The 13,105-nt window shown below is 37.2% G+C and overlaps 1 protein-coding gene across 5 annotated transcripts in view; it reads right to left on the bottom strand.

Moving 5' to 3' along the window:
* The window catches only part of NEK1 (NIMA related kinase 1), a 213,697-nt gene that overhangs the window by 67,171 nt on the left and 133,421 nt on the right, over positions 1-13,105 (bottom strand). For all 5 annotated transcript variants that reach the window (XM_047717704.1, XM_047717706.1, XM_047717707.1 and 2 more), the window contains one exon: positions 2,023-2,175. In XM_047717704.1, coding sequence (XP_047573660.1) covers positions 2,023-2,175 — 153 coding nt within the window. The remainder of the gene's footprint in view (positions 1-2,022; positions 2,176-13,105) is intronic.

The raw sequence follows: 13,105 nt of genomic DNA, 5'->3' as shown, positions 1-13,105 counted from the left end.
ATAAATTAATTCTCAGTTCCAATTCTCTGAAGATGGATTATTTAAAAATGGAGAAGACCTGCCTTTACACTGCCTAGGTATTATTATTATTTTTTAATCATTTTTTAAATTTATTTTCAACATAACAGTATTCATTGTTTTTATACCACACCCAGTGCTCCATGCAATCCATGCCCTCTCTAATACCCACCATCTGGATCCCCCAACCTCCCACCCCCCAACCTCTTCAAACCCTTCAGATTGTTTTTTAGAGTCCATAGTCTCTCATTGTTCACCTCCCCTTCCAATTTCCCCCAACTCCCTTCTCCTAACTCTTAGGTATTATTATATACCAAATTATATACAGTAAGCAATAATGATTTTACATAAAAGAAATCAGAATCTAATGTTTTTAAAGTAATAGTTCTAATGAGGATAAACATATAAAGAACTTTCAGATTACAAAATAATCTCAATTTTTTATCATTATTTTTGAAAATGTTTTAGCCCAGAGGTATTCTTTGTCCTGAATAAAGCCTCAGGCATTTTGACAATAGGATCAGACTAAGATATAAGAATATTGTTACTAGTATTTTTGTTTTTGATCAGTGTCTAGCATACAACTGCACAATTTCCAAACACAAGACTGTGAACAATTACAAATACACATATTTTGTGTACTTACCCTTTCTTCAAACAAGTAATTATACATACAATCTCTTTTCAAATTGCTTTTTTCTAAAGAAAGTGCTAGAATGATCAAAATAGTAAAAAAAAAAAAAGTAAAAAAATAAGTCTACTTTTTACACTTTAATAACACGTGTTCAGGTTTATCTCACTGGCATATTGGTATCTGGCTAATTTTTTTAAATACACTGTGAATAACCTTACCTCCTATGTTATTTTTTTTTTTTAGTTCCAATGTAAGCATCACGCTAATTCAAAGAACTCTCTATATTCAATATTCTCCATATTTAAATAATCCATCTTCAGAGAACTGGAACTGAGAAGTAATTTATGACTTGTCTTTTATTAACTTCAATTTACCAACTATTTATGGAACACTAATTAGCTGTTCTTACTTAACTATGTGTTAAGCAGTAAAGCTATAAAGAGTAAAAAGATCATCCTTGCTCTCAGAGGATAGGTACAAATGAAAACAAATAAGTGGTAATATTGCATGAAAAAGGCAAGGATAAAAGTATGCACAAAGTTGACAGAGACAGTTAAGGGGAAAAAAAGAGATAGATTGAGAGAGAACACAGGAGTGACACACTTTCGTGTCTAGACACAAATTCTGAAAAAAGAAAAACCATATTCAGCCCCTCATTTGAATAAGGCTTAAAGTCTGAAAACACCTGTTTTATACATGGACAATCTTCATATGCATAGCTGTAATACCAAGACCCATAATACTTATGGAATATAAAAGTTTTCCTCCCGCTTCACAATTCAACCTCCCCAGTCCTCAGTTGTCAGTCATAGCTACCACAGATATCTTTATTCAACCTAATCCAGAATACACATGCATTGCCCCTGTATCTTTCTTCATGTAAAATGATGTTTTGACTGTTCTGCTTTTCTGTCTCACCTTAAATACATTTCCATTTCCTTTTAAGAGCCCATCCAGGTTATGTCAGGTCAAAATTCAAGACTACAATTTGAGACAACTCTTCAGAAATACAATTATTTTCCACCTAACTAGAAAATTATTTGACAAAAATATCATCACTTAAAGTAAACATATCTTAAAAATACAATTTGAAATTTAAAAAAAAGATTTTATTTAATTATTTGACACAGAGAGAGAAAGCACAAGCAGGGAGAATAGCAGAGGGAGAAGCAGGTTCTCTGCATAGCAGGGAGCCTGATGTGGGGCTCCATCCCAGGACCCTGGGATCATGACCTGAGCCAAAGGCAGATGCTTAACTGACTGAGCTACGCAGGTGCCCCTATAATTTAATAGAGCTACTCAGGTGCCCCTATAATTTAAATTTTAATAACATTACTTCTATTATAGAAAAACAACTTGTTTCTGCTTACCACTTCTAATGGTTGTGTTTTCCAATAGCTCTGTCTGAAGTTGTAATTCAGCTTCTCCAAGTATCTTTAGAACTGAATCTGTAGGGCTTCTCCCCCACACTTTTCTTGGAGATCCACCAGGATCTAATTTAATAACTTCTCCCACTGTATGTTCTATAAAAAAACACAAAAACAAATTTCGCTGATAGAACATAATACTATTACTGTATTATAAAGCAGATTTAAACATATGCTGCTGAATTTTTTTTTTTTTTTGAGATTTTATTTATTTGAGAGAGAGAGACAGAGAGAGCATGAGAGAGGAGAAGGTCAGAGGAAGCAGACTCCCTGCGGAGCTGGGAGCCCAACTCGGGACTTGATCCTGGGACACCGGGATCATGATCTGAGCCAAAGGCATTTGCTTAACCAACTGAGCCAACCAGGCGCCCCTATGCTGATGATGCTTTAAAATACTTTCAGGGGCATGTGGTGGCTCAGTTGGTTAAGCATCTCTCTCTCCCTCTCTTTTTTTTTTTTTTGGTTGTAAAAAAGAATTTTTTTTTTTCCTATTAACATATAATGTATTATTTGTTTCAGGGGTACTGATCTGTGAATCATTCATCAGTCTTACACAATTCACAGCACTCACCACAGCACACACCCTCGCCAATGTCAATCACCCAGCCATCCCAACCTGCCCAACCCCCTTCCCTCCAGCAACCCTGTTTGTTTCCCATGATTAAGAGTCTCTTATATTACATGGAGCCTTGGGTGTGGTGCATAAACAATGATTCTTGGAACACTGAAAAAATATAAAAAAAATTTTTTTAAGAGTCTCTTATAGTTTGTCTCCCTCTCTGGTTTTGTTTCATTTTTCCTTCCCTTCCCTTATGATCCTCAGTCTTGTTTCTCAAATTCCTCATATCAGTGAGACCTTATGATAATTGTCTTTCTCTAATTGACTTATTTCGCTTAGCGTCATAGCCCAATTAGGCTGCATAATAATCCATTGTCTATATATATACACCACATCTTTTTTATCCATTCATCTGTTGATGGACATCTAGGCTCTTTCCATAGTTTGGTTATTGTGGACATTGCTGCTATAAACATTGGAGTGCACATGCCCCTTCAGATCACTACATTTGTATCTTAGGGTAAATACCCCATAAACAATTACTGGGTCATAGGGTAGGTCTATTTTCAACTTTTTCAGGAACTGCCATACTGTTTTCCAGAGTGGCTGCACAAGCTTGCATTCCCACCAACAGTATAGGAGGGTTCCCCTTTCTCTGCAACCTCGCCAATACCTGTTGGTTCCTGACTGGTTAATTTTAGCCACTCTAAAGTGAGGTGGTATCTCACTGTGGTTTTGATTTATGCTGAGTGATGTTGAGCACTCTTTCATGTGTCTGTTGGCCATCTGGGTGTCTTCTTTGCAGAAATATCTGTTCACATACACTTGTGCCCATTTCTTGATTGGATTATTTGTCCTTTGGGTGTTGAGTTTGGTAAGTTCTTTATAGATTTTGGATATTGGCCTTTATTTGATATGTCATTTGCAAATATCTTCTCCCATTCTGTCAGCTGCTTTTTGGTTTTGTTGAGTGTTTCCTTTGCTGTGCAAAAGCTTTTTATCTTGATAGAAATCCCAGTGGTTCATTTTTGCCATTACTTCCCTTGCCTTAGGAGATGTTTCTAGGAAGAAGTAAGCATCTGACTCTTGATTTTGGCTCAGGTCATTATCTTGAGGTCATGAGATGGAGCCTAGGTCAGGCTTTGCGCTCAGTGGGGAGTTTGCATCTCTCCCTCTGGCCCTCCCCCTGCTTGCTCTCTCTTTCTCACTCAAATAATCTTTAAAAAAAATTTTTTTAAAAATAAAAGACTTTCAGAAAATGATAGAATGAATGATGAATGATATTACTAATATTAGTAGTAAAAATATGGACAAATGCCTTTTAAAATACTTATGGGGGGTCAGTTGGTTAAGCATCTGACTCTGGATTTCAGCTCAGGGTCGTGAGATCAAGCCTTTTTTTTTTTAATTTTATTTTTTTAAAGTTTTTTTTTTAATTTATTTATTAATTTATTTGACAGAGAGAGAGAGATCACAAGTAGGCAGGGAGGCAGGTAGAGAGAGGAGGAAGCAGGCTCTCTGCAGAGCAGAGAGCCTGACATGGGGCTCGATCCCAGGACCCTGGGACCATGACCTGAGCCGAAGGCAGAAGCTTTAACCCACTGAGCCACCCAGGTGCCCCGAGATCAAACCCTTTGTTGGCTCTGGGCTCAGAGACAAGTCTGTTTGGGTTTATCTCCTTCTCCCTCTGTACCCCCCCCAAATAAACGAACAAAATCTTTAAAAAATATTGTGGGGGGGGCAGAATCAATATGGCAGAGTAGGAAGATCAAAAACCCAACTCCTCTTAAAAAAAAAAAATTATTTATTTATTTATTTTAGAGAGACAGAGATCGCACAAGGAAGGAGGAGAAGAGAGACAAGCAGGCTCCCCTCTGAGCAGGGAGCCCAATGCTGGGCTTGATGCCAGGACCATGACTTCTGAAGGCAGATCCCTAGCTGACTGAGCCACCCAGGCACCCCAAAAACCCAACTCCTGTTGTGGATACACCAGAATATACAACTATATATGGAACAACTACCTCTGAGAATGAAATAAAGACTAGCAGAACAGATCATGTAGAATGAAAAATATGAAGAAAAAGCCACATTGAGATTATTAGAGAGTGGAGACACAATTTAGTCATGGCCCACATCCCTGGTACAGTGACCCACAAGTGAGTGATATCACAACTACAGAGGCCCTTCCTGAGGACTGAGGGGTCTGAGCCCCACATGAGGTTCCACAGCCCAGGGGACCTGCATCAGAAAGACAAGAACCTATAACATTTGCTTTGAAGACCAAGGATCCTTGCTTATGTTTGGGAGAGCCAGAGAGCAGAAGGAAACAGCAACTCTTTTTTTTTTTTTTTTAAAGATTTTATTTACTTGACAGAGAGAGACACAGTAAGAGAGGGAACACAAGCAGGGGGAATGGAAGAGGGAGAAAGCAGGCTTCCTGCTGAGCAGAGAGCCCGATGTAGGGCTTGATCCCAGGATCCCAGAATCACGACCCGAGCTGAAAGCAGATGCCCAACGACTGAGGACCCAGGCGCCCCAGCAACTCTACTTTTAAAGAGCATATGCACAATGTCACTGACTCCAATATAGTGTAGCAGTTTGAAAACTAACTGGGCTACAAATGAAGGAAATCCACTGACTAACTGCCAGAGGGGCAGGGATTTGTTGGAAAAGGTCACCATGGATTTAAGTGCTAATGTGTAGAGTTTTTCATATCTTCCTTCTACCTAGCTGACCCAGCATTGGTGGGTGCCATTTATTTATTTATATCTTCCTTCCTTCCTTTCTTTTCTTTCCTTTTTTCTTTAAGAAGGTTATTATTTAATTCATTCATTCATTTAGAGAGTACAAGCAGAGGAGGTGCAGAGGGAGAAAGAGTATCCCAAGCAGACTCAGCCCTGAGTGCACGGCCCAATGCAGGGCTTGACTCTACTACCCAAGATCATAACCCGAGCCAAAAACAAGAGTTGGACACTCAGTCTACTGAGTCACTAAGATTCCTGTGGTAGGTGCCATTTCTGACACTCTCCACTTACAGTGCTAGCACCACTAGCTCTATCCTGGCATTCCCCTGTGGATTTGCCCCACACAACCTATCCACCCAGGCCCAGAGTCCCTTCCCTAACATGCCTTTAAGTTGGTTAGGAGCCCCTCCCAAGCAATTCCTTCTCCCATCACTCCTGAAGAGCACCATCAGGCAGCACCTCAGGTTCACCTCCTAAGTGAGCCCAATCTGGGGGGTCGGTCCTTAATATTAGAACACTTAGAAAGTTGCAGCCAGATCTCACAACAAGTCATACTGAGGGCCAGCCCCACTTACCAGTATACATGCAGCAGTGAAAGTCAGACCTCACAGACAGCTGCATAAACCAGTGAGTCTGCAATAATCTTGACCAAGCTACAATAGGAGGGTACAGGCAGCCCCCACCCACCATACGGAACACTCATGGGAACCTGGCTCAGGTGACCATGGGGGTTTGTGCTACTAGGCCCCTTCTGCATAAAACCATTCCTTCAAAATCTGGAGGTATAACTAATCTACCTAATACACAGAAACACAGAGAGGCAAAATAAGGAGACAGAGAAATATGTTCCAAATGAAAGAACAAAATAAAACCTTAGAAAAAGAACTAAATGAAATGGAGACAAGCAATCTACCAGATAAAGAATTCAAAGTAATGGTCATAAAGATGTTTACTGAACTCAGAAGAAGAGAACAGGGTGAGAACTTCAACAAAGAGATTGAAAATATAAAAAGAACCAATCAGAGCTAAAGAATACAATAACTGAAATAAAAAATAAACTAGAGGGAATCCATAGCAGATTAGATGATATAGAAGAAAAGATCAATAATTCTGGAAAGCAGTGTAGTGGCAATTACCCAATCAGAACAGCAATAAGAAAAAAGAATTTTTAAAAATGAGAAGTTTGGGGCGTCTGGGTGGCTCAGTGGGTTAAAGCCTCTGACTTTGGCTCACATCGTGGTCTCCGAGTCCTGCAATCGAGCCCCACATCAGGCTCTCTGCTTGGTGGGGAGCCTGCTTCCCCCTCTCTCTCTCTGCCTGCCTCTCTGCCTATTTGTGATCTCTGTCAAATAAATAAATAAAATCTTTAAAAAAATTTTTTTTAAAAATGAGAACAGTTTAAGGGACCCTTGGGACAGCATCAAGTGCATTATAGGGTCCCAGAAGGAAAAGAGAAAGGAACAGAACACCTATCTGAAGAAATAATCGCTAAAAACTTCCCTAACCTGGCCAACGTAAAGTACATCAAAGTCCAGTAAGGAGAGTTCCAAACAAAACATATTACAATGCACTGACAATTAAAAATAAAGAGAGAATCTTTTAAGCAGCAAGAGAAAAACAACTAATTTTTCAGCAGAAACTTTACAGGCCAGAAGAAAGTGGCATGATATACTCAAAGTCCTGAAAGGAAAAACACTTATAAACATGAATACTCTCCCTGACAAAGTTATCATTCAGAGCTGAAGGAAGATACAGTTTCCCAGACAAGCAAAAGCTAAAAGAAGTTCATCAATGCCAAACTGGCTCTCCAAAACATGTTGAAAGGATTTCATTAAACAAAAAAGAAAAGACTATAACTAGAAATGAGAAAATTATGAAAGAACAAATCTTACTGGTAAAAGGTAAACGTAAAACAAAGGTCATGGATCAACCACCCTCATATCTAATGTGAAGTTTAAAATATAAGAATACTACAATCATGTTGTTGGGAAGGGGATAAAAATGCAGTGCTTTGAGGATGTGCTTGAATCTTCAACTTAAAATAGACTTTTAGATATATAGGATGTTATAACATGAACCTCATGGTACCCATAAACCAAATACCTATACCGAAAAAATAAAGAGAAAGGAATAGAAACATAATACTAAGGGAAGTCACTAAAGCACAAGGGAAAAGAGCAAAAGAAGAAAACAGTAACACAGAAGAACTACAAACTACAGAAAACAATAAAGTAAATGGCAATAAGTACATATCTATCAGTAACTATTTTTAATGTAAATGACCTAAACACTTCAAACAAAAGACACAGGCTGGTTGAATGGATAAAAAAAACAAGGTCCAGGGGCGCCTGGGTGGCTCAGTGGGTTAAAGCCTCTGCCTTTGGCTCAGGTCATGATCTCAGGGTCCTAGGATCAAGCCCCGCATTGGGCTCTCTGCTCAGCAGGGAGCCTGCTTCCTCCTCTCTCTCTGCCTCTCTGCCTACTTGTGATCTCGGTCTGTCAAATAAATAAAAAAAATCTTAAAAAAAAAAACAAAAACAAGGTCATTTACATGCTGCCTACAAGAAATTCACTTAAGACCTAAAGACATACACAGACAAGTGAAGTGAAGGGATGGAAAAAGATATTCCATGCAAATGGAAAACATAAAGAAAGCCTAGGTGGCAATATTTATAGTAGGAAAAAAAAAAAAAACGGATTTAAAAGAAAGACTGGGGGCACCTGGGTAGCTCAGTGGGTTAAAGCCGCTGCCTTCAGCTCAGGTCCATGATCTCAGGGTCCTGGGTTCGAGTCCCACATTGGGCTCTCTGCTCAGCCGGGAGGCTGCTTCCCTGTCTCTCTCTGCCTGCCTCTCTGCCTACTTGCGATCTATCAAACAAATAAATAAAATCTTAAAAAAAAAAAAAGACTGTAACAAGTAACAATGAAGGTATTACAGAATGATTACATACATCAAAGAAGAGGATAAACATTAATGAATCCAACCTAGGAGCACGTAAATATATAAAGCAAAATATTAACAAGCATAAAGAGAGAAAGTGATGGTAATACAGTAATGGTAGGGGACTTTAATATTCTACTTTCATCAATGAATAGATCATCTAGATAGAAAATCAATAGGAAAACATTGGCCTTAAAAACACATTAGACCAGGTGGACATTAATATATATATACAAAACATTCCATCCCAAACCAGCAGAATACATATCCTTCCCAAGTGCACATGAAACATTCTCCAGGATGGATTATACGAAAGCCACAAAACGAATCTCAATTTAAGAAAACTGAAATCGTGGGGTGCCTGGGTCGTTCAGGTCATGATCCCAGGTCCTGAAACTGAGCCCTGCATCAGGCTTCCTGCTCAGCAGGAAGCTTGCTTCTTCCTCTCCCTCCGCTTGTATTCCCTCTCTCGCTGTCAAATAAATAAATAAATAAATAAATAAATAAATAATCTTAAAAAAAAAAAAAAAAAAAGAAAACTGAAATCATATCAAGCACCTTTTCCAAACACAACAGTATGAAACTAAAAATCAAGCAAAAGAAAATTGTTTTGTTTCATTTTGTTGAAGCATAAGAGAACTAAAAAACACAAATATGTGAAGGCTAAACAAAAGTATTATATTAATGCATGTTAACTATGCTTCAATAAAAAATAAAATATTTATGAATTAGTTTCAAGAATATAAAAATAGAAAAAATTATACTTCTGTAAAATTTTGATTTGAGCAAATTTTTGAAAACTAAGACAATAATTTGGAGTGTACAAAGAGAAGAAATATAAATTAATATTTGTTTCTATAAATATACTTAAAGAAAATAGAAAAAAATAGTTGTAAAATCAATGTCCATATGGTTTAAAGGTAGAGAAGAATATTTCTTAAAAAATTTGTTTTAGTTTAGCTTACATATTATAAGTAGGCAACTGACACTGCCCTTTTTTGGCAATAATAATTCTGGGGGAACTATTAAAATAAAATTTCACAGAGCAAAAAACAGGAAATTACCTATTGTAATTCAAGTCTTTAGAACCTTTTGGAATAATACACAAAACATCTACGTACTTAGCAGTATAGACAAGGTGCAATCTCACATATTACAGCACAAATAATTCAAATAAAAATTTTTGTGTGTGAGGAAAGTGATAGAAGTTTATTAAGTGAAGATACAGAAAAAGCTCTCAAGAGTGAGAGGGAGGGGTGCCTGGGTGGTTCAGTGGGTTAAAGTCTCTGCCTCTGGCTAGGATCATGGTCCTAGGGTCCTGGGATCAAGCCCCACATCGGGCTCTCTGCTCAGCAGGGAGCCTGCTTCCTCCTCTCCCTCTCTCGGCCTGCCTCTCTGCCTACATGTGATCTCTGTCAAATAAATAAATAAATAAATAATATCTTAAAAAAAAATAAAAAAGAGTGAGAGGGGCCCCAATCAGGCTGCCCTATAAGTCATATAAAATTTTAATGGTAACTAAATACAAAATGTTGATTCAAATCTACATATACTAGTTCTTTGAAAGTAAGTATCTTCAAATTAGCAGGTGATATTCAGTTTCATAAAGGAAAAATGATTCCCCAGTAGGGAATCAACTTTTAAAAGGATAGTTAAAGAGTAGAAAACCCAGAAATAGACCCATAACTTACAGACACGTGATATTTGACAGAGGCGTCAAAACAATATAGCGAAGAATGTGAAGTCTCTTTAACAAATACAACTGGAGAAACTAAATATCCATATGAAATGATATTAACTTAGTTTCCTTTGATTCAGGGAGCGAAAACCAGGTAGAGCCAGCCGATGGTCTCTCTGAGCTGAGGTGACAGAAATTGGAAGTCTAGGAGGCAAAAGTGGCTAATGTTGCAGAACAGAATACGGAAGAGTAGAAAGCTACACAAATAGAACTCAGAGTCTTCTTGAGGTCTTAAGCTAAATACTAATCATCACACACATGGGAAATTACTATAGTCTAGGGAAGAGACCCAAAGGGAGTAGAGGGAATAATACCTGGAGTTCAAACAAGGTAGGTCAAAAATAGTCCCTTTTCCCACCAGCCAGAAAAAAAAAAAAGGCCTCTGATTCACCAGTCATTAGGTAGATTACTCAGAGAGGTTTTAGATTCAGTGAAAGGGGACAGATTAGCCAGGGGTCCCACCTAATAAAACCTTTTTTTTTTTTTTTAAGATTTTTTAAGATTTTAAGAGAGAGAGACAAGAGCATGAGCAGGAGGGGCAGAAAGAGAAAGAGAGAGAATCTCAAGCAGACTACCCACTAACGATGGAGCCCAACATGAGGCTCGATGCCAGGACCCTGAGATCATGACCTGAGCTGAAACCTGGAGTTGGATGCTTAACCGACTGCACCACCCAACCTAAAAAGCTTAAAAGCAAGACCTAAAAGTGTGAAGCTTTTTAAAAGCAACTGAACTGTGTCCCAGAACAAAAATTAAGAACATTTATAGGAATACAAAAACATATAGCCACCCACCCATTTACGTAAAATTCATGGTATGGCTTCCAAAGAATGATCAAGCATGCACAGAAGCAAAAGAATTCAACCTTTAATAAAGAGGGGAAAAGTCAATTAATATTAACCTAAAAATGAGAGGCTGATTTAATTAGTAGACAGGGCATTTATAGCAGTCATTATAAGTGAATTCTATATGTTCAATAAGCTAGAGAAAGAACTGATGATAATTAGAGAAAAGGAAAACATTAACAAGATACATATAAACTTTTAGAAAAGAAGACAAAAAAAGCTGGAAAAAAATAGCAAAAATTTATCCCAATTTGATGAAAACTACCCAGAATTTCAAGAAGCCCAACAAAACCCAAGCAAAAGAAACATGAAGAAAATGTCACCAAGGCACATCATAATGAAATTTACTAGCTTAGGGGAAAAGTCTAAAATTATCCAGAAGAAATAAGACACATTACATACAGAGGAATAATAAGGATGACAAAAGATTCTTGTCACAATAAATGCAAACTAGAAGACAATGGTACAATATCAATAAAGTTATAAAAGAAAAAAAATCCAGAAAAAATACCTGTGCAAAAGTAAGGCAAAATAAACATTTTTACAGACATACAAAAGCTTAAAGATCTCCTCGCCAGCAGGACTACAAGAAATGTTCAAGAAAGTCCTTCAGGCAGAAGAAAACTGGTACCACATGGAAATGTGATTCACACAAATATCATGAAGACCACTGGAAACAGTAACTACATGGGTAGATACAAAAGGATTTTTCTCTTACTATTTAAAGCTCCTTCAAGGAGAAATGATTATAATGTATTGTGGGGTTTATAGCATAAGTTAGGAAAAAAACCCAAAAGCAATGGCACAATGACTGGAAGGGAACAAATCTAAGTACACCATTTTAAGGGTCTTATACTACATGTGAAATGTAATCAATTGCTGGAAGATAGACTGTATGATAAGTTAAAGATGTGTGCTATGAACTCTAAAGCAAACACAAAAATAAGAACAATAAACTGCAGTTAATAAGCCAATAACAGACAAAATAGAATCATAAAAATAATCCCAAAGAAAGTAAAACAAAAGGGGAAAGGAAACAAAGAATGGATAAGACAAACAAAAAATAAACAGCAAAATGACATTTTTAGATCTGACCATATTAACAACCACATTAAATACAAATGGACTCAACAACCAAGTTAAAGAGCGGATTAAGAAAAGCAAACCCAACATATGCTGCCTATAAGAAACCTATTTTAAATATATAGACACAAACAGACTAAAAGGGAGGGGGGAGTGGATAAAGATATATCAACTAACACTGAGCAAAAATAAATAAATAAATAAAATAGAAGTGACTTTATCAGTAACAAAGTCAATTTTAAATAATGTTTTAAAAGGAACAAACTTGATAATCACAACGCAGATGAATCTCAAAAATCATTATGATAAGTTATTAAACAAGCTAAACACACAAAAAAGTAAAAATTCTTAGTCTGTTTAAATGAAATTCTAAAACAGAGAAAGTTAATCTAAGATAGAAAAAATTTGGAGAAAAGTCCCCTCTGGGAGACTAGAAGCAGTAACTGACTGGGAAGAGGCATGAAACTTTTTGTTTGGGAAGATGGTGACGTTCTATATCTTGATAGGAGTGTGGGTTATGTAGGTGTGGGCATTTGTTAAAACTCAACAAATGGGGGCACCTAGGTGGTTCAGTTGGCTAAGCATCTGACTCTTGATTTCAGCTTAGGTCCTCATGTCAGGATCATGAGATCAAGCCCTGTGTCAAGCTCTGTGCCGTCAAGCAGCCTGCTTAAGTTTCTCTCTCTCTCCCTCTCTCTCTGCTCTTCCTCACTAATCATGTGTGAATGCACTCTCTAAAAAATAAATAAATAAATAACTCAGCAAATGTACTTTTAAAATATCTGCATTTCATTATATGTAAATTTAATATTAAAAAACCTTCTAAACAAATATTGAACTCGATTTAATGATATGTATACTATGAAGTACTTAGGACAAAGTATACCAATATCTGCAATGAACTTTAAACTGCATGAAAAAATAAGATACACGAATTGTTGGATATTAGGGTGGACAGATACGTGATATCAAGCACAGTAAAATATTAATCACATACTCTCAATGGAGAGTACGTGGTGTGCACTGTGAAATTATTTCAGGTTTGCTATGTTTGAAACTTTTCATAATAAAATGTTGAAAAACAGCCATGAGAAAGGATGAATATCCACCATTTGC

The sequence above is a fragment of the Lutra lutra genome, chromosome 2 (assembly GCF_902655055.1).
Source record: "Lutra lutra chromosome 2, mLutLut1.2, whole genome shotgun sequence".
NCBI classification, from domain to species: domain Eukaryota; kingdom Metazoa; phylum Chordata; class Mammalia; order Carnivora; family Mustelidae; genus Lutra; species Lutra lutra.
The sequence above is the reverse complement of the archived record's forward strand: the minus strand, read 5'-3'. Positions and strand labels throughout refer to the sequence as shown.